This window comes from Solanum verrucosum, unplaced genomic scaffold (assembly GCF_900185275.1).
Source record: "Solanum verrucosum unplaced genomic scaffold, falcon-dt-bn FXZP01000144.1, whole genome shotgun sequence".
Taxonomy (NCBI): domain Eukaryota; kingdom Viridiplantae; phylum Streptophyta; class Magnoliopsida; order Solanales; family Solanaceae; genus Solanum; species Solanum verrucosum.
The window spans coordinates 188,388-210,949 of record NW_026020773.1 but is presented as its reverse complement, the minus strand read 5'-3'; the positions used below and the strand labels follow the sequence as shown (position 1 = coordinate 210,949).

At 33.9% G+C, this 22,562-nt stretch overlaps 2 protein-coding genes and 1 long non-coding RNA gene across 3 annotated transcripts; 2 read left to right on the top strand and 1 right to left on the bottom strand.

Annotated features, from left to right (window-relative positions):
• Window positions 1-3,184: 3,184 nt before the first annotated feature.
• Window positions 3,185-6,142, bottom strand: LOC125813003 (uncharacterized). The gene is made up of 3 exons (XM_049492493.1): window positions 5,847-6,142; window positions 3,887-4,125; window positions 3,185-3,394 (listed from the first exon to the last, which is right to left on the bottom strand). Exons 1-3 carry the CDS (start codon window positions 6,057-6,059, stop codon window positions 3,202-3,204), a joined length of 645 nt encoding a protein of 214 aa, XP_049348450.1. The 5' UTR covers window positions 6,060-6,142; the 3' UTR covers window positions 3,185-3,201.
• Window positions 6,143-8,246: 2,104 nt separating this feature from the next.
• LOC125813011 (uncharacterized) lies at window positions 8,247-8,870 on the top strand. Its single transcript, XR_007442035.1, has 3 exons — window positions 8,247-8,300; window positions 8,415-8,537; window positions 8,638-8,870. It is a non-coding gene; the product is annotated as an uncharacterized LOC125813011 (long non-coding RNA).
• A 198-nt stretch (window positions 8,871-9,068) lies between these two features.
• On the top strand, window positions 9,069-14,090 carry LOC125812847 (serine/threonine-protein kinase prp4-like). The gene is given in 16 exon segments (XM_049492305.1): window positions 9,069-9,301; window positions 9,394-9,514; window positions 9,516-9,567; window positions 10,091-10,293; window positions 10,749-10,814; window positions 10,978-11,070; window positions 11,249-11,341; window positions 11,430-11,498; window positions 12,016-12,088; window positions 12,367-12,523; window positions 12,609-12,900; window positions 12,976-13,090; window positions 13,239-13,402; window positions 13,595-13,669; window positions 13,790-13,879; window positions 13,882-14,090. Coding segments are annotated over 16 exon segments (2,001 nt in total). The 3' UTR covers window positions 13,987-14,090.
• Window positions 14,091-22,562: the final 8,472 nt, after the last annotated feature.

Below are 22,562 nucleotides of genomic sequence, written 5' to 3'. Positions count from 1 at the left end.
ATTTATAATTTGAATGATAAACCTAAAAAAAGTAAGGTACATGTAGAGCTAGTATGAAAATGTATAGCAAAAGATGAAATATATTTATTAAGTAATAAATAAAGACAAAATGATAGGAAAATATTTAGGTAACATGCAATCACACAAAATTGATTATTACATAAAATGAGTCTTTTCGTATACGATACAATAGAATTTAAGTAACAATTAAAACAAGCACGGTATTTAAACTAACAATACAAAACAATACAATACAATACAACGGGTAACAACCATCCAAACAAAGTGTTACTAAATCAGAATAGAATTAATTAACTATTTCTAGTTTGTACCCTGCAATTATTATGACTTTGGAAGTTTAAACAAATTTTGAAGATCCAATTTTTTTATGAGTCTAATTAATTTAAGCAAAGGGAAAAATAGTAAATATGATCAATCTATTTATAATTTCTTAATTACGGTGTAAAATAAAAAGTATCCACCTAACATGAAATAGGAGAGTATTATTTTATGTGAATTTTTATATTGTCAATCAAATATCATATAATTTTATAAATTAATAATTTAATTCTTGTCTATCTACCAAAAACATAATATAAATTACATCAAAAATAATATATGAATAACATGTTGTTGCTATCAAATAATCCTTTAGAGGTCGTTTTTGAGGTCATTTTATAGCTTGTTAGAGGAAATTTTTACATATAACATGTTGCTGCTTTAGAGGTCGTTTTTGAGATCATTTTATAGCTTGTTAGAGGAAATTTTTATGCATAAGTTAGAGTTATAATATTTGATTTTAAAAACCAATATTCTTACAAATTATATAACTTTCATGTGTATTTGAAAAAATATATATCATTTTTGAGATTCTCATAACATATCTAAAAAAAAATCGACTTCAATCTAATTATGTCCAAAAATACCCTATATCTTAAATTCATTTTATTACGAGTGTACGTGTGAATTTATTAATTTTTACTACTAACAAATATTATGTTTTGATGATATTGTAATTGCAAAAATAAAAATAAATTCAGTAGTGAAAATATAAAAACTAAATTTAAAATCCTTAATCATTACATTTTATTTTACATTGAATAAAGATGGGAGTTGATAGTAGTAGGGATGCAGGTTGACGTAGCAACACCAAAGAGGAAGAGAGTCGTTGGTCCTTCAACAACTGGTAGATTGTTTAATAAGCTGAATAAATTATCGTGAGATTATAATTTTTAAATAATTTATTTTATTTGAGTTATTGAGATAAAATAAACTCAAATTAAAATGAATATTTCAAAATTAAGTTTGTGATAAGATGTATACTACAAATGGTATCAAGAAAAAATTGATCAAATATGAATCATTTACAAAACCAAACAAATATCTTTTAATTATTGATTAAATACAAGCTACTATTTTTTTAAAAAAATAATCTCTAAAAAGTAAATTTTGACAAAAGCTAATTTCAAAATAACCATATTTTAAAGTTTTTTTGTCTAACATATCTATTTGTGAGAAAGGGATGCTTAACTAATGGATAGATACATTGTGGAATTGATGAAAGTTTTTTTTTTTAATTTGATGTTTGGTATTCGTGTAAAATTCAATTGAATTTAAATTTACATATCACAAACTATTCTTTTTAACACATTATTAACAAAAAAGATTCATTTCTAAAAATTCAAACTCGAGATAACAAGGAAATTAGAATATAAGAATTGTTTATTTATAGCCCTCGTGCAACACGAGAACACCTCTTCTTTTAGGGCAAGTCAATTGCTAAGGGATTTTAGTATTTATTTATTTTTATAAAACGAATATCAAAATATATTTTTTTGAAGAAGAAATAGGATCTGGTTGGTTTTATTTTAAAGGGAGTATTTAAATGCGATATGAATCTTCACATAATCCAAAATATTCTTTTGCATTTAAGTTGACAAAGTAAATACTCCCTCCGTTCCTTTTTATATGTCACATTTTTAGATTGTACTTGTATTAAGAAATTAAGTAACTTTACCTTTCTATCATTATTTAATATTTTCTTAAGTCAACTTTTCAATAAATGATGAATATGCTAGATTTCAAAAATTAAAATGCATTTGGATGACTATTTAAAAAAATTTGAGTTTATTTTCAAAATCATATTTTATAGAATAGAGAATGGAGAGAGTAATTAATCAATGTATGAAGTACTCCAATGAATATTAATTACTTATTAGTTTTCCTAGGTTGATCAAATTACTTATTTTCAAGACTAATTAACTACTCTATCAAGGGTATAATAGGAAGAATATGATAATTTATGTATTGATTTTATGAAATAATAAGTATTATGATCCAACTATTCTTAAGAAATAAATTATTAAAATTATCCTTCGTATTTATGATTTCTTGAGAGAGATGTAAAAAGAAGTGGTCAATTAATATAGAACGAATGGAATAATATTCCTCTGTATCAATAGGTGAACTTGGAGAGCTCAACACGCCAAACAAGCTTCGTAGATTGTAGGAGTAAGATTTGCACACACCAACCCATTTCAGACCCCATTTGTATGATCTCACCGGATACGTTGTAGAACTTGGAGAGCTCAACATGCCTACCCCAAATAGGTAGAAGTAAAATTTGTGTACACTCACTCTCCCACGACTCCACTTAAGGAATCTCACCGAGTATGTTGTTGTTGAACTTATAGAGCCCAACTAAGTAACACTCTTATAAAAAAGTCTTGAGAGTTTCCTTGTCTTGTGAACTTTTCTGGGCTCTGAACCATATTTCGACTTTGTGATAAATCCGATAACGATAGAAAATAAACAGGCACTCGAAAACAGGTACATGTTCGAGAATTATTAAACAACACTTAGTGGTTAGAGATAAAAACCAACAACAATAACACACTTCAGATTTTTCATAATGCTTTTTCATGCTAAGTACAATGCTCAATATTCTTCATTTTGTTTTCTGAATCTCGCAACAGGGGTTTATAAGCTACAGAAATTAGGCATTTCGTCGTACAATTCTTCAGATGAGCTACAAACATCTTCACCTACAGCCTACAATGGCGATTGCCCGACCATCTCTTCATATAACTTCTCAAACTAAATGCTCATTCATTGCCGGACCAACAAACAGTAATGTAGATTTTGAACTACTTCAAGCAACACAGATGATGGCAAGGCAGAAATACATAAGACGTCTGCTAATCATAGCTTTGACGTCTGAGATCCAGGGGGCAAGAATGAGTCCCACCACCCGGATTCATACTTTGGGTATGGTGCTGTCCATTTTTCCGGTTTTTCAAATTCAATACTAACAGGAGTACATGCCAAAGCTTCTTCTACACTGTCAGCCTCGTAGCTCTCTTGTAAAACCCTGTCTAGCCTCAATTTCATGAACCTGCAAGATTCAAAAAGTAGATCAGGAGAAATATAGAAAATGTGCAACTTCACCCTTTTGTGATACGAAATATCTTAAATTTACCATCCGTTATACTTTGGGGTCATTCATACCCTTGCTTCTAGCAAATCTTCTCGTAATTGCCCTTGTCTTTGCGGTGGACGGGGTGATTCCACATATCAAAAATACATTGGGGAGAAGACCCAATTTTACCCCTCTAGTTTTTTATGGTTTAAATTTACTCACCGTTATACTTCAGGTTGGAGTTTCATCAGGGCCAAGGGCAAGGGCAAGTACGAGATGATTTGATGACATTGAAGATACAAATGACTCTAAACTATACCAAATGGTAAAATTAAGATAACTCGTATAGTATAGGGGTATATTTGACCATTTTCCCGTGATTATAACTTGCTTATTAAAGACTGCAATCTTTTGATGATGCATAGGAGTAATTAGTGTCTCGATTATTTAACAATGACAGCCCCTTACGTGATCCATGGGCCATTCGTTGAAACAAGTGCTACAGCGGGTCTCTTCAGTCTCTTGGTGATATTAGGGAACTTGTCCAAGAACTTTGGCTCAACTACAAGCCAGAAATCTGGTTCCATGCTGCGCTCTTCATAGAGGCGACGACGTTCAAACATTTGCTCCTGGAAATGCTCCTCTTCGTCCAGCATAAATTTGGCATTTGCAACAAGAAAATGGTACTTCTTCCTTTCTGTCTCTTGCTGTATATGCAACAGAAGATCCGCATCAACATTCCTAACATTGAACTAAAGCAAAATGGCGCCAAATAGGGAGTTACCGAAAAATTGTCTTTTTCCATTTCAATGAAATGACCTGTCACAGACGACCAACATATACATTCATAGGCGAGTGAGAGTAGGACTAATAGAAGAACATGAACTACCCACCCTGATCCTCTAACAGATGGTTATTGTAACTTCAGAATGTTCATCAAAATCGTCACTCCGACCACCTCATGGCACTAATATCCATATTGCTAAACAAAAAATAAACTCAGTTTTGATCAGAGAAGAACTAGTGCAATTACTCAATCGACACTACAGTAGAACTCAGTAGTTTTAGTTTAAACCTAGTATTCTTAAGAGATACATCTAAGATGTTCAAATTATTACACCCTCTGTCCCCAAATTCTTGTTATGTTTTGCTTTTCGAGAGTCGAACTGCATGAACTTTGACCAATATTTTAAGATGTATTTATTCACCATATTGATATAAGAAAGAATTGCAATGTATAGTACGTTTCATATAGTTTTTGAACATCTAATTTTAAAAATATTAAACTGATCGACTTCAATTTAGTTCCGAAGATTAGTCAAATTGATTGTCGAGAAGTGAAACATGATAAGTGTTTTGGGATGGAGGGAGTAATTTAGAACCTAGTAACTCAAAAAGTCGAAAATTCCGAACCCAACATAAAAAATTGGCTGTCACCAGTGCCTATATGGATCCTTCGCCTACCAACATGTTTTTTCTTAGCTTGCATTGGTTCCAAGAGAGTTTTGGCCATTCGGGACAAATAAAGCACAATCAAGAGTTTCACATTCAAGTTTACACAAAGCATGTAAATTGAGAGAGTAAACAAAGACTATAACTTTAACGTGAAACATAAATTTATGCATAAAAGTTCACTAAAATTGCAACAAATAGTAGATACAAACCCACAACTTTAAGGCGACATACATAAACAAACACTTAAACTTGACATAGCTGACAACTAAACCAACTTTGAGTACACATATCTAGACACCTCAACTAGTCAACGTCAATTGAACACTCCAACTTACGAAATGATCATCTAATACACTTCCAAAATTTAAGTATCACATCATCATTGGATGTCTACAAAACACAATGGGGACAAGTTGGAGTGTTTAGTTACCGATTGAAACCAAGTTAAGACGTCTAGATGTGCCCCGTCAAAGTTGGAGTGGTTAAATACCAGCTAAGACCTAGTTTGAGTATTTGTTTATGTATTATGTCTAATTTTAAATTTTGTTGTAGGATTAACACCGAAAACCTTAAAATTGAATCCATAAAGCTTAAATACTAAATCCACCTACTACACTATCAGAGAAATTGCAGACATGAATAGCAGGCAAAATTAAACTTTCCACATACATATTTAAACATTTTACTCCCTCCCCCTCTATCCCATATCCCAATTTATTTGACACTTTTCGTTTTTCGAAAGTCAAATACTTGTAAGCTATGTAAAGTCACAATAATTAAATGAAAAATTAACCGTAAAAAATGATAGACTTGATTAAATCTCGAAAATCGAAAAATATCATATAAATTGGGACGGAGGAAATAGTACATTCTACTTATCTTATAGTTTAATATGAAAATCTTTTTTAATTTCTCAAACTGTGCGTCAAATCAAAATCAGACAAATAAATTGAAAAAGAGTAATGAGCAAAACCTTTTCAGCAGGATCAGAGGAATCAACAGCAGCAACAGCCCTCTTAGTGGTTCTACTTAATTTCCAGCTGCAGTTCTTGAAAAGAGTGTTGTTGGGTGATTGGGAAAACTGGGTACCATGTAAAAGGAGAGAAGGTTTATGAGTAAAATGGGTAGGAGAATTCACTACAGAAGTGCAAAATGAAGCAAGATTCAGAGCTGTTGAAGCTGACATTGTTAACGAGAATGGTGTGTATGATTTTCTCTATGTTTAGAATGGCAAGAGAGAAACAAAGAAGATTACTAAAAGATTGTGTGCCAACTGGGAAAATGTACCAACCTTATCCTACCTTGCACCCCCCCCCACCCGGCCACAACCCCCACAACCCACTACTACCAAAATAGAGAAAATGACCAAAATAGTCCTTTTACCAAATAGACACCATAAATTCTTGATTTATTGACCCCATAAATCCATAATTATTAGCTATGTCCAACAATAGTCGTCTCTTATTGATTCTCCACATTTTGTAAGAAATTATAAATAAAAAGATAATTTTATTATATTACCCTTTTGAATATAATAAATACAATATTTGTAAAATATAATAGGAAAATGACTATAATTAACGATAAGGATAAATTAGGAACTAAGTGTAAAATTATCTATTGATTTAATAAAGTGGATAAATATTGTTGGACATCCTAAAATAGTATAATAGACAAGTATTGTTAGACGGAGAGTATATATTTTAGTTTGGAGTATATTTATCCATCACTCTTTTTATTAGAGGAGTCATTAAATATACGAAATTTAAGAAAGAAAAAAGTTTTTTAAAAAAAATTATAGATGTTTGTGAGATTATATGGAAAAATAGACAAACTAAAATTAAATTATTACTAAATATAATAATATGTCTCTGACTAAAAAAGAAATATATCACAAATATTGGGACACAAGGAGTAATAACTTTTGAAATAATATTTCTTCCGTTTTAATTTATTCTACATATTTAACTTAATACATAATTTAATAAAATAAAATAATTTTTTGAATTTTGTGATTTTAAATTAAAGATATGTCAAATATATCGAAATGTCTTTAATCTTGTATCACACGAAAAGTTGTAATTAAAAAATTGCTACAAAAGAAAAAAAATCATTCTTTCTAATACGAACTTAAAAAAAAAGGATGAGTCAAATGAATTGAAACGAAACTATTAAGGGCCCGTTTGGCCATGCGATATGGTATCATGATATGGTCTCATGATTCCAGGTATCATGAGATGAAATTGAAGTTTTGTTTGGATATGCTATATGGAATTTTTTGTGTTGTATATTTTCTCATAAACATAAAAATTCCATAAGTTGTAAAACTATTAAAATAACCCCAATTGTTTATTCAATCTTATTAAATAAACAAAAATTTATAAAATCGCATAATAAATTATTACAAAGTTATTTGTTTTCCACTTAAGTAATTGTTTCATTTAACTTTAATTTTAATAAAAAAAATTGAACATAAATTGTAGTGTACTAGTCTTTAATATAATCCTCCCACATAGTACGGACAATTTTCTCACATTGAACTTGCATTTCTCGATCATGTGACTGAGAAGACGAACCAACATTGTTACTTTGAGCAATTTGTTGTCAATATCATCCGCAACTATATTTTCATGCTTATGGACCATAAATATTTCATTACTTTAACAATCGGTTGGTGTGAGTTAAAGTGACTATATGTTGGTGAGAATAATAAATTTTATGTCGGTGAGAACAATAAATTTTAAAAAAGTAATGATGTGATTATAAATTTTATTTACATATAAAATGGTTAATCGATATAAATGTGGGGTTGTTTTAACAAAATATAAACTTGTGGATCAATTTTTGTATTAAAATATTTCAAATCATGATATAGAATTACCATATAATTCGATATCATGGTTTTTGGGAATATAGAATCACATCTCATGATATGGAATCAACGTAAAATCGCATGTCCAAACGTTAATTTCATCTCACGATACCATATCGTGATATGATATCACATGACCAAACGCCTACTTAACTATAATCCGATAACATATGTTAAAAGTAGTTATTTACCCATTTGTCCCCAATTAATAAAGGAAAATATGTACTTCGTTTTTTACCCTATCTATTTATATTTAACAAAAGGAAAAGGATTAGCCAAAAAATGTAGTAAATTACTGACCTACCCTCTTGACCCAAGCTTCTCTCCTATTCCCTCTTTTATACGTATTCAGTTATAAGAATAAAAATTTACTTTTTCAAAAAATAAATAAATTGTTGTCCATAATCGTTTATCGTTTCCCTAAAACCTACGTGTGATTTATTCGCCATCACCGACTCATCGCCGGCGTATTCTCCGATGGCACGCAACTGTAGAACAAGTGACGGAGAACCTCAAACGCCAGAGGAAGGAGAAATTATTGACGATGTTCCTGTGGTATGTTTCAACAATATTTCTTCGATTAATTTTGGTTTAAATGCAAAGTTTTAACTTGAAGCAACAATTTTTTTTTGATTTTGTGCAAAATTTATGTAACTAATGATGTTTCAGCTGCTTGATTAATAAATATGTAGCACAACAACGAGAGACATGATAATTACCTATTCCCATACTGAGCATTGATTACATTGGGGACAAAGTTACTCTAGGCGTGTTGGTGTTCTCATGGCTGAGGTCTTTCTTTTTATGTTTTTGTTTGCTTGTTTGTGAAAATTAAACCTTGTCTTATAAAATATTTAGGAAAAAGTTACATTTATGTTTTAATTCTGCGCAGAATGCTAGTTATGTAATTGAATTGGATTCTAAACCACGCAAGGTTCAAGTAAGTCGAAAGCATAAGAGCAGCAATGATTACTATGCGAGTGATTTGCAGGTTGAAAGAAAACCCGGAAAGAGGCATAGGGTCTCATCTTCTCAGAATGAAGTTAATGAGTCACATAGAGGAAGATGGCAATCCGAAAGCATTTTGGAGGAGTATGCATATGAGATGGAAAGGGAAGTATATACAAGTAACTTGGATGATGATATAACTGGACATTTCAGGGACTATCACCATGGATATCAGGAATCCTCGAAGGAGCATAAATCTAGTTACAGCAGACACATGCGAGAGAAAGATAGGGAGCGAGAGTTGGAAAGGGAAAGGGAAAGAGAGAGAGGGAGAGAGAGGAAAAGAGAGAAAGCTCAATATGAAGAATCAAAAATATGAGAGGGAGAGGGAGGAGGAAGAGGGACAGGGAAAGCAGAGGACCAAGTAGGGAGGATAGGGATAGATACAATGATAGGTCCAGTAGGCAGTGGAAATTTCATGACCTTGATGACGATGGCAATGCTTACCATAGACGTTATGAGACTGACAATGAGAGAGACAGGGCAGCTAATCTCCTCAAATTTGGAAAGCAAAAAACTCAAGAGACAGAGAGTGAGAAACGTAAAAGGTATTGGCAATTCTATGTTTTTTTATACTAAAAAAATAGTCAGTGTATTTAGTTTCCTGTTTCTTTAATACTGGTTTTTGTTTTCATTGCAGAGATGAAGTTGAACAGAAGGACTATCAGGAAAAAATTGCTTTCCAACTTGCTCAACAGGAAGAGGAGGAAGAAGAAGATGAACTTGATAGAATTAAGGAGGAGAGCAGAAGGCGCAGACAAAGCTATTCTTGAAAAGTATAAGAATCAGCCTTCACAAAAATCCGGAGACAATGGTAAGTTATTTGACATGTGATTTTTGTAAAATATAATTCAATTCTGTTTTTCTGTATTTCTTCTTGCCTGTTGTAGAGCTCTATCTGAAGAGGGAAGAGTCTTTGGTTGGTTGTGTTCCAATTTCCAACTTCTTTTGAGCCAAGGGACTACCGGAAACAATCTCTCTACCTCAAAAAGGTAGGGGTAAGGTAGGCGTGCATCCTACCCAACCCAAACCCCACTTGTGGGATTATATTGGGTATGTTGTTGTTGTTGTTATTGACTTATTGATCACCCAGTTTTGCTAAGCAATTTAACTGCCAAGTTCTTGCTTTATTTTGGATTCGAACTCTTATATGTGCATGTTATAAAACTTAGGATGTTGAGTTGGATACTGTCTTCACTTCAGAGTTTATTAGATTGTCATTGCACCTGAGCTTGTTCAGAGCTATTTGCTGTGATTTTCTCTGCTATTCCTCTGCATGATTCTCTCTCTTGTTGAGTTTCTGGTATCTAATTGTGTTTTTTATTTATTGGCATTAGCGGAGGTTCATGTGAATCGGTCTACTGAGAAGCATGCAGCTGGAGATAGTGCTGTACCAGAGCCCATTGATGGTCCAACCAATGGTGCAGATGTACATGGTGATGAGCCAACATTTTATTCTGGGAAATCACCTTTGCCAGGAGGTCATAATGCTGATGAGAAGGCTTCTGGAGCTGGTGGACTGGGACAGGGTACTCCAGAGGTAGATGTGTTCACTTGACCCTGAGATTGAAATGGGTTTTTCTTTTCTGGTTGTGCTCATTCTTCTTTTTTGTTTTATCTTCCAAACTGTAAAGTTATGACACATGAGTCTAACTCAACCCCAAAAGGTAGCTCATGATGGGAGAATTGCCCAAGCCCATCTAAGCAGACGACTAGTCCTTTCCCCAACCAATGTGAGGCTTTTACCTACTCTAACACCCCCCTTCACACCCTGGCCGAACTAGAGCGTGGACCGGGAGTGCAACGGGGATAGACCTGGCTCTGATACGATGTAAAAATATGGCACCTGGGCCTAACTCAACCCCAAAAGCTCCTTTCCCCTTTTGTTAGGGATTGTTTTAGAATTATCGATGAAATCTTCCCCACTGGGCTCAAATACTTTGGAATGCTGATAATGCGGCTTACTTCTTCTGATCATAAGTCATTACTTTGCAGTTCTCAACAGAGGAGCTAGTGAAGACGCTTGAGAAAAAAATTGAACGTCTCCAACAGCAACCACAGGTTAGAATTTGTGCTCATTTTTTTCCCAATCTTTCAACACTAGTTTCTGTGAGCTCGTAATGCTTCTCCCGTTCATTAGGGGTTTGTTTTAAAATTAGTTGATGAGATAATACTTCTAAATGCTGATATTGCAGCTTTTCTGATCATAGTCATTACTTTGCAGTTTTCAACAGAGGAGCTAGTGAAGGAGCTTTCTAAACAAAAAGAAAATTTCAAACAGCATCAACAGGAGCATGAGGATGGAGTTAAGCAACAGGTTAGAATTTAACTCGAATACTTTTGAGAATAACCTGTTGAATATAGTTTGCCAATGGAGTTTCTTGCAACTGGGCTCAAATACTTTGGCATGCTGATAATTCTCAAAAAAAATAAAAAATACTTTGGCATGCTGATAATACAGCTTACTTTTCTGATCATTTGTCATTACTTTGCAGTTTCCAACAGAGGAGCTAGTGAAAGAGCTTGCGAAACAAATTGAATATCTCCAACAGCATCAACCGGAGTATAATGACCAAGTTAAGCAACAGGTTGGTATAGCTTTTTCTCCTTCAGCATATTTCCTAAATGCTGGCTTCCTCTATCTGATGATTGACCTACTGTGTTAACACTTTATAGAGTGAGAGGTCGGCTGACATGTTTTGTGACGATATATTTGGAGAATCACCTGCTGCCATTCCGAAAATGGTGAGTCTGTCTTGGAAACATTGTCGGAGAATATCATTATTATTATTATTATTATTATATTAATTCAAACAAAATGTGAGTGTCCCTTTCTTTCCTACTGAACCCAAAATGCAACGTAAAAATGGGGTACCATTTATTGAAATGATGACTACAAAATCTTTTATTTTATTATTATATGTTTCTAGTTGAAGGGTATTCCCTTTGTCCATATTGTGGAAGTGTATTACTTGGTGGCAGTTTTTGCTATTACTGTTCAGTTTAGAGTGTGATATCTAGGAATCATGTATTGTTTGAACTCTATTGATTCTATGAATCCCTCTACCTTGTGCTGTATGCTCCAAGGGAAAACCCTGGCCTATAAGTGAGAAAAAGAGAGGATTGTTCTATTCTTTGTACTCGTGCTTAGACTGAATTGTACGAAATAATTTATTTTGCCTATGGAGAGTCCTTTCTTTGTCAAATCAGGCTGTAATAAGTAAACAAATATCATGTTTGTCTGGTTATATCTGTTTTGCAGGGCAAAGGAGATGGCATGCCGACCGAGCGCAATTGTCTTCATGATAACTGGAATGATCCGGAAGGGTATTATAGTAAGTGTTTAGTCTCACATTTTGCTTGGATCCTTCTTATTTGAGCTTTTACTTCAGAGCATGTTGACACTTCTAAATTTGTTTTTTTCTCCCTCTTCCTTGATATTTGCTCATGACAGTTCCTTCATTCTGTTATTTGATATGTCATACTGCAAGTTGACATTGTTACCTCAAAAAAGTAGCTTTATCCTTCTGCTTATTTTTGTCAACTAATCCTGTAATGGCTGGTAACTGTTGTCTTAGTTGATGGTCTAATTCTTTCTCATCGTTTTTTGCAGGATACCGATTCGGAGAAATTCTTGATGGCCGTTATGAGATTCTTGCTGCTCATGGGAAAGGCGTCTTTTCTACTGTCGTTCGAGCTAAAGATTTGAAGGCTAGACCCGGTGACCCGACAGAAGTAGCTATAAAAATCATTCGTAATAATGATACGATGTGAGATAGTCTATTAATTTCTCCATTGTTTGCCGACCTTGCTTGTTTTTTTTTGTGTCCTAATTTTGTTGCTTCTGCTCATCAGGTATAAAGCGGGTATGGAAGAGTTGGTCATATTGAAGAAGCTGGTTGCTGCAGATCCTAAAGACAAGCGCTGCTGTGTTCATTTAGTCTCTAGCTTCAAGTACCGGAATCATCTTTGTCTAGTATTTGAGTCTCTCTGGATGAATCTCCGTGGGCTCCAGAAGAAGTTTGGGCGTAACATTGGACTCAGCCTCGACGTTGTGAGGCTTTATGCGAAGCAACTTTTCAGTGCTTTGAAGCATCTAAAGAGTTGTGGCGTGCTTCATTGTGATATTAAACCCGACAACATCTTGGTAAGTGGAATGTTTGAGTATTCTATCTTTTGCTTTTGTATGCATATGATGACTTTTCTGTATTTAATTGTTAAGGTAAATGAAGCGAAAGACAAGCTGAAGCTTTGTGACTTTGGCAATGCTATGTTTGCTGGCAAAAACGAAATCACTCCATACCTCGTGAGCCGCTTTTATCGCGCCTCCGAGATCAGTAAGTATCAATTCTCAAGATTTACCATCTATTTATTTTTTTGACCTTCCTTTCACTTTTTTTTTTGTTTGATGCTCCATTGTTTTGATCCCAAGTAGTTGTATGGATCTGTCTCTTTTGTTTGCTAATGTATTTTTTCTTGTTGCAGTACTTGGCTTGTCATACGATCATTCGATGGATATTTGGTCAGTAGGTTGCTGTTTGTTTGAGCTTTATGCTGGGAAAGTCTTATTTCCAGGTCGTTCTAATAATGACATGCTCCGTCTTCATATGGAACTGAAAGGTCCATTTCCGAAGAAGATGCTTAGAAAGGTTCGTCTTAAGACATTCTCTATATTACCCCAATCTGAACAAAATCATTCATAGTCTGGTCACTATTCGCTGTGGACAATTCTGTTATGATGATTGCATTAGGTAGCTGCTTTTATTTATTGTTGTAATAAATACTGACATGATATAGCTAGTATGGAAACAATAGTACTTTTTGTTCCTCTTTTATCACAGGGTGCATTTACATATCAGCATTTTGACCAAGATCTGAACTTCCTTGCCACTGAAGACGATCCTGTTACAAAGAAGGTATGTCTTGTAGACCCCTTAAGCCTGTCTTGTCGATTCCTGATAAACAACCCTTTAGTGATGAATGGTAATAACTTTGATGTACTTCTAAGTTTTGGATGTGATTGTATTTGTTTGCAGGCTATTAGGAAGCTGATTGTCAACATCAAGCCGAAAGATATCAGTTCAGTAATTTCAGGTGACCCAGGTGAAGAATTAAAGATGTTGGCTGACTGGCTCACTTTAAAGATTTGATGGAGAGAATATTTGTGTTAGATCCTCTAAGGAGAATCACTGTTTCCCAGGCATTAGAACATCCATTCATCACGAAGAAGTGAGCGACAATGATGATGTAACACCACAAATTTTGTAAATTTATTATGTGCCTTTAGATGATATTGTTTTTATAGTAACTATTTTTTTAATCACTTCTCTTGAATTTAAATTTTGTTTGAAAAAGAAGAGAAGACTTGTTATATCTTGTTGAATCTTTGAAGTCCACTTTGTGATTTGATATAAATCGTACTAACTTTCTACTCATCTAAGATAACTAGATAAGCCCTTTATTAGCAAAACCCCTTTTTAGTTTTCAGAAGTCGCTTCTTCTTCTAACCCTACATTGGGGAGCTCTCAATCGACAATCGACACAAGTGCTATTCTCCAACTATCATCAAGATCATATTTTTGTTGCATAAAATTTCTCGTTTCCATCTTTTGAATATATGTAGGAATGTTGGCTCCAAGAATCAATAGGTTTTGAATTTGTGAAGGAACTCTCTCAAACTTGTGGTAAGCTTCTTATACAACATCTTTTAGTGAAATATTCTAGTGTTCTTTTGTTAAAAAATTTGAGATCTTGAAAATAAGGAATTCAATCCTGTTTATGAACTAAACAGTGAGTAATGAGCTCATATCTTTTTACCAATAACTTGGATTGAGGTGATTCAATAGACTGTAAAAAGATAAAAGAAATATCCATGACTTTCACATGTTTTACAAAAATTCTTAATTCCTCTGTTTACTGTGTGAAAAATGGGGCACAAAGCAGGCAGCGTTTCTGGCAGATTTTTTTTCTTAAAGTTTTATGAATGGTTGTGGCCCATTTAGTTCCCCTTTTGATATTCATCATGGTTTGCTTTAAACCTCTTCAGATTTCAGACCCTAAGTGGGTGTTTGGTTGTGTATTAAGGTACTAAAGCTACTTACTCTAGATAAGGAGGTCGACATAATTGTTTGATTCTTTGCTTTGAGGATCTATACTTCCTTGATGTTGTTTGAGCTCTAGGAACACTAAAGCTTCGACGTTTGCACATAAACTTGAATTTTCCTTTCAATTTGTTTTGCTTAGATATTGTTCCTTGAGACCAAGGGTCTATCAGAAACCACCTCTCTACCTCCCAAGGTAAGGGTAAGTTCAGCTTACATTGTACTCTCCCTAGACCCCACTTGTTGGATTACACTGGGTATGCTGATGTTGCTGTTGTCATATTTATTTTGTTGCTACTTTACTAGTTTTCTTGTTTTGTCGGTTCAGAAAGTATGTCTTGACTCTTGGACACTTTGCATAAATTAGTTATCACTGAGGGTACAATTTTGTAGTTGGGTTATGAATACGTTAACATCACATTGGTGTAAACGGGAAATAATTTTTGTAAGATAATTTAACTCACCCACATATACGGATTGCTAGAGCACTATTGCATTCTTTTGGGACTTTGTCCTTCTTGTGATCGTGACTATCACTTATTTTGACACGTCTCTTGGAATAGTTTGGATCTTGCGCATCTTGACTTTGAATTTACGATTCATCTTATTTATGGACTTACGTCCAATTTAAGTATGAAACTATGAATAAAAAGCCACTTTCCTACTTCAGCTCATATTCTAAAAGATGGTTTACAAAGAATATCTCCATGTCATTTGGTCTGGAAGGGATTCCAGAGTCTTAGTGCAGAAAGAGAACTACAGATAGACTAGCTTGGGAAATAGCTTTCATTCTAAGAGTTGTGTTCTAGAAGCTATCCTTTTGATGATGTTGTTTACATTCCATAGATAGTGGGTTGTCACGGACTTAGAATTCTCACTAAAACTCCGTGCGGCACTTGACAATTTACTCACGAATCTTTCACGATCTTGTAAGCTCAAGTAAACCCTTTGAAACTAAGATCGCTAAGAGAATGAAGAGGAAGACTTAGAGTATTTTGGAAGAAGGCTTATATTGCTTGGAAGAATGCTTTACACTTTCTTTCTTGGTAGCTTGCTTGGATGGTGCCTTGCAAATGAGGGGCACATCTATTTATACTACCTCCTAGGGACTAAAATGTAATTAATATTTACTTTACAAGTTCCTAAACTATTTACACTTTGGTCCCTCCCTAGAATCTTCTACTAATTCTAGGAAATTCTAAAGCTTTTCAAGAAAATATCTAGTCCCTCTTCTAGAATTCTCTAGAATGTTCTAAGGCTTTCTTGGAAACTATGTAGGACCTTCCATTGCCTTCTAAGTTATTCTAGAGGGAATTCTCTAGCCTTCTTGAATAATCTAAAGGGTTCTAGAGTTTTTCGGAAACCTCTCCACAACTCTAGACCCTTTCGCCCCTATCCGGACGCAAAATTTAACTGTGATGTGGCGGGACGTGACAAGGTAGTGTTTTTTGATGTATAAGTGACTTTTATATGGAACGGGAAGGTGCAATGTAGCTTATTTGTGGTTCTTATCATTCACTACTTGGTGATTAATACACGTGACTAGTTACCAAAAAAAATCCACTTCCAACATGACTTTTTATCGTCTTGATTTTTTGGGTGATGATCCTACTTGATTAAGACTCCGGCTCTTCTTTTTTAATCAATAATGCTTTGATGTAATTGCTTGACGTAGTATTAGGTAAAATTAACTAATTGGTGGAATTTCGAATTAGCTCTGGGAAGCTTCTTGACACTTGAAATTTTTAATATTTGCATCTTGAACTACTTTATGGTTTGGTATTTGATTTTCTTGAAGCATCTACCTTCATTAAGTATTTGATGGTGATTTTGATAAGCTCATTTCTAGAATTCATATCTTGAACGCCTTACTTAGCTTTAGTTAAATTCATGTGTTTAAGTTTGATATGATATATATTGCAGTGTTCTATTTTATGGGAATTGGAGAAATTAATGGCTCCAAACCCTAAGTTTGTGTGCCACTAAGCTTTATGCTTAGCAATAGTTTGTTACTATTGTAGGTGAATGGCTCCAACCCCTTGCTTTCACTAGTAAAAGTGAGTGCCAAAGAAATTTAATTTAAAAATAAGTCAAAAGCCAAAAGTAGGGTATCATCTACTTGTGACTTTTAGTTTTTGACTTCTAAGTTACTTTTTATAAGCCCAACCAAACAGGCAGTTAAACCTGAGACTCACTTCATTGACCATTTGGGCACACCTTCAGTGTTTTAATTGATTCAATTCTTGTTTGAAGTAAAAGTCTTTAGCTTTCTTTGTGCAGAAACTTAACTCCATTTTGGTCATCAAAATCTCACACTTGATACCATCCCTTACTCTGTGCTATAACATTGTGGATGTCTAAGTATGGAGGTATTTTGGGTAGTGAAAAAATGATCTTAGGATTATTGATATTTAATTTCTAAAAAAATGACCTCTGTAGATTTTTATGTGGATATTTTGAAGACTTTCCACTTGAATTAGAGGCTTCTTTGATGTGTATCTTAGGAGGGGAATTGAGGGTTGGAGCCTAAAAAGGATACTTTTAGGGTATTCTTCAAACGTTTTTGATGTGTCATTTTTGTGGGTGTAGATGAGTACATAACTAGATCAATACTAACAAAGAAGTTTTAGGATGACATTAGCAATTAGCTTGTCGAGCACAATTGAGAAGATGGCAATGTCATTTTTGTGGGTGATTTGTGGGATAACGAGACTAAAATGGTACTGGTGATATTGTATTCCTCAGCATTAAGGATATGCTGGAGACCTTCAAAAGAGGAGCAGAATAAGAGAATAAGGGGGAAACTACTTACAGAGAGCCTAACAGATCTACAGGCTCTAATTCCTCTATATCTGCTTCTTTACACCAAAAAAAGAAAGATACAACGCAATTCCATTTAACTTTATGAATGGAATTGGACTTATCTTCAAAAGGAAACGGAAGCAAAGGTTTGTGGTGTTCTACTCTCTCTCTCTCTCCACAGTCCACCAAATGCAATGTGGAATGAATTTCCACCATCTCTTCTGGCTCTTGCTTCCACCTCTTCTAATCCAGCAGCTCAAAAGATCCACAGTGTGCTCAGGCATGGTCCATTTTGTGTCTGTGAGAATAAGAAATAAATTCCATAACTGAGCAACGCTACCAATATATATATATATATATGTTTTATTCCTGATACTAAGTTCCATATCAAGTGTTGTTTGTATTGCGTTAGAAAGCGTAACTTAAGAAGGGTGGGTTTGTAGAAATGGCAAAGTTATGTCATAATAGTAGTAGTGAAGTGAGACAGTGCCTTCGGTGTGTCAGGGAAATGTTGGATGAGGACACTAAAGAAGGATCTCTAGTAAAGCGAGTGGTGGGAGAATGAGAGACTTTGGTAGCACGAAAAGATTAGAGAAAAATGAGGAAAGCAAGATTTGAATGGGAGAGATGAGTTTAGGAAGTCTCAAAGGGTCTGTCAAGGGTTTTTGAAGGTGGGGATGTTCGATTATGTCACACATTGAGTAGTATAAAAAGGTTGAAGTTGGGGAAGACAAATATAGAGGAAAGTATGCGACTTGCTGAATCTTGAATGTATACTACTTTTGTTTCTCTAAACTCAATTATTGAAGACATAATCTCTTGTGATCCTCTTTTGACAGGAAAATTGAAGTCCGTGCAGATAGACCATGATGGTGGCTTAACTGCAGTGTATAGAAAAGCTTCTGATGTTTGTAGAAGAGAAACTCGAAATGAAAAGCTTGACGGCTCACAAGAAATTTGACATATTAACTTCATGATGCATCTAGCTAATGATTATTCTAATCAGGCCGGCCAAGCATCCTTATAAGGTTAACACATATGGTTGCTCAGAAGGTAATCCTGGCCCTGGTGGAGGAAATGAAAATCTCGCGATGGCCTTCAGATCTTTTTTTTGGATCTTGCACCAACAATTTTGCTGAAGTTACTGCTATCCTAGTAGGTATGACACTAACAATTTGCCAGTGCACTGATAATGGCTATCAATAATATGATGGATTCTCAGTGGTAAATCAAGAAATATAGTAGAAAAGATCAAAGTCTTGAAAGAGAAAGGAGAATTATGTTTTGCGCATTTGCTATAGAGAAAGCAAATATTGTTGTTGATGCCATAGCTAACTGGAGTCAAAAGCTTACAAAATACCCACTTTAAAGATGGAGAAGCATTGACCAAAATAAGCTATTTTAAAAACCAATTCACCAAACTAATACGCTTTTTAATTTTTTTACAAAAGTAGTATAAACGTACTTCATGGTAACGTTTTAGGTTATTTTTATTTTAAAAATTCAACTGACAAAAACTGACGGAACTGACGACATTAAATGAATAAACGTTACTGTAAGTAACGTTTTAGGTGTAAAACGTTACTCCCAATAACGTTTATTGAGAATCCGATCACATCAACCTTGCAAATGCAGAATCAAATCCTGCAAATTTAAAACGTTACTATGAGTAACGTTTTACACCTAAAACGTCACTCACAGCAACGTTTTACACCTAAAACGTTACTATGAGTAACGTTTACTAAGAATCCAATCACGGGTCTTCAACTCCTGCAAAATTAGAATAAGTCAAGTTTATCATATTATGTTAAGTTCTTACTATAGCTTTAAAATTATTTTTCTAATTTATTAATATTATTTTAAAAAATCTCTTAATAATATGATACACTTGACTTATTACCTAATAAAGTTTTGTGAATATTATTTTAACAATGGGCAACACAAGTAAAAGTTTTGTTGAATATTGTTGGAATATGCAAAACATTCCTTACAGCAACATTTATTTTACAATCACATGTGGTCAGTTTAAAAAATGAAGGAAGACTTTAACAGAGTGTCGTAACTGACAGTCACGTTTTTGAGGTAAAACGTTACTATGAGTAACGTTTTATAGCTAAATTTGCAGGAGTCAAAGGATTCTTACACCTAAAACGTTACTGTGAGTAACGTTTTAAACCTAAAACGTTACTATGAGTAACATTTTAAATTTGCAGGATTTGATTCTGCATTTGCAGGGTTGACATGATTGGATTTTCAATAAACGTTATTGTGAGTAACGTTTTACACGTAAAACGTTACTCACAGTAACGTTTATTCATTTAACGTCGTCAGTTCCGTCAGTTTTTGTTCGTTGAATTTTTAAAATAAAAATAACCTAAAACGTTACCATGAAGTACGTTTATACTACTTTTGTAAAAAATTTAAAAAGCGTATTAGTTTGGTGAATTGGTTTTTTAAATAGCTTATTTTGGTCAAAACTTCAAAGATGGATGAGGACCAAATTATCAACTTCAGAGTTAGGACTTGAAAAAAGTTCTTTGATGTGTAGTTTACTTGTGTCTGTTAGGTTGATTATTCATGGATGCTTTACAAGAGAAATGATTTAACCTGTAATTTTTTGTGTAGGCTGGAGCAACAACTCTTCTGTCTTTTGAAGCTGTGGTGGATAGGTTTGTTATCCCCTAACTACATGTATTCACCTTTTGGTTGTTAATATACAGGTAGGGGTTGCTAAATCTGAAAAAATGAGCTAAAAGTGTATTGTAGGTTTCCAATTAAGAAAAAGGACAAGTGGGCCCCATTACTTTTTCTCTACTTTTTTATTTGGACAAATTATTTAACTACACTCCATTTACGTACTTTAATATCCATTTATCCCTACTTATTTCAAAAATTTCAAAAATCCCTTATTTACCTATGTATCCCGCATGTATCCCGTGCACAATGCTATGTATCCCGCTATGTGGAATGTATCAAACGTTATGTATCCCGTGCACAACGCTATGTATCCCGCATGTATCCCGTGCACAAAGCTATGTATCCCGCTATGTGGAATGTATCAAACCTAATGTATCCCGTGCACAACGCTATGTATCCCGCTATGTGGAGTGTATCAAACCTAATGTATCCCATGCACAACGCTATGTATCCCGCAAACATCATTTTTAAGGGATTTTGGTAAATAGAAAACTAGAAGGGATAGAATGTTATTTAGTACTTATAATATGTGGTTCCTATAATTTATACTTTTTATTTTTAATATTAATAAAAAGACTGAACTAATAACATCTTTCGTAGTTGTCCTCACAACTACGATAGTTGTTGGACTAAAGTGTAAAAGTTAAAAGTTTGGGACTATTGAGAAAACATCTTTTAACCTGATTAATACTATTTGTCACTTCTACTCAATTTTTAAGACTTGAATGACTCCTACCTAATTGACTCACTAGTTTGTTCCTTTTAATAGACCTTCCCGCTAAACCCCTACCACTTTGGTGAATTAAAATTGAGTCATTAGCGCGAATGCTCTTGTTTTGGGGTGATTTCGAATTTTTGCCCTTTGAGTAACAAAAATTTAGCCAAAAATACCCGACATGAAAAATTTGCGAGACACAAATTATGCCAACGAGAGGAGAAGTCTCGAGCCGCAAAGTTGTGTTGTAAGACATAAGTTCCATTTCAGAACATTAGGCCTTAACCACGGCATTCTGTGCAAAAACTTGATTAAAAATAGAAGGGAAAAAATGTTGTTATTGCCATTTGAACTTACGACATCTTCACCACATGACAATAACTTTTACTTTTGCACCAAGGCTTCCCATAACAATGACAATATGTTAAAAAGCTTAAATAACAAGATGAAACTGCTATATTAAACAACTTTCAAAGAGCTATAGAATGCTCTTGAAAATATGTCATCATTAATCCCATATAACAAGATGAAACTGCCATAATAAACAACTTTTAATTCCAACTGTTAGTTGTTATAAGCAACACAAAGAAAATGGTTTAGTGCAGTAGACACAAAGAAAATGAAAAATATTGCATACAAACAAGTTTATTCAGGAGACAAAAAAGCCAAAACGTAAAATGCAAGTTCATAAGTTTTTTTTTTTGTAAGAAAATAAAAATAAAAATTGACAATCATGGTGTCCAAACTTTCCACAAAATAACTACCACCTTCCACTAATTATAGTTACCACGTATTAGGATAGTGGATAGATGGAAAGAGATCATCTGCTAGGATTTGAATTGAGACCTTATGATTCTTAATTCACTTTATCGACCAATTATACCACACGCTTGATAAGTCATATTTTGGAAGGCACAATTTTTTTTTGACCAAACAGAGAAGGCATGATTATAGATGTTGAAGGATATTCAGAAAATGTCTTATTTCATGAAACATGCATTTATCTCAGTCAGTTAGAACTCAACTTAAAATTAAATTCAAATGATTCTAAAGACTAACTTAATAAACTAATTTCACGGGATATTTGTTCCCTCCAACCAACAAGTATCAGTTAACTTTATCTACTAATGCTAGAACAAATGAGAAGAAATCACCTAGTGTTTTTCTAAGCTAGGATTGAACCTGAGACCTCATGGTGCTTAAACCCACGTCATTGACCACTAGGTCGCACCTGGTGCAAAACATAAGTTATTACAACAGTCGAATTTTTAACTTGCATCCCAGATAATAATACCTTCATTCAGGACAAGGCACAGGACTCGAGCAAAGCTTTAAATTCAATGCTGCACTATAATAATGAATTACTCCCTCCGTCCATTTTTATTTTGGTTCTCAAAAGTCAATTTGACTAGTTTTCAAAGTTAAATTAGATTACATTAATTTGATATTTTAAACAAAAAATTCAGATATTCAAAAACTATACGAAAAGTACTA

Bases quoted from the DNA above. Each gene is read 5' to 3' on its own strand.
- LOC125813003 (XM_049492493.1), bottom strand. From the start codon at position 6,059: ATGTCAGCTTCAACAGCTCTGAATCTTGCTTCATTTTGCACTTCTGTA. The intron at 4,126-5,846 runs GTTTTGCTCATT...TTGCATATACAG, and splicing joins CCTCTGATCCTGCTGAAAAG to CAAGAGACAGAAAGGAAGAA. The intron at 3,395-3,886 runs GTAAGGGGCTGT...TGAATCTTGCAG, and splicing joins ACGAATGGCCCATGGATCAC to GTTCATGAAATTGAGGCTAG.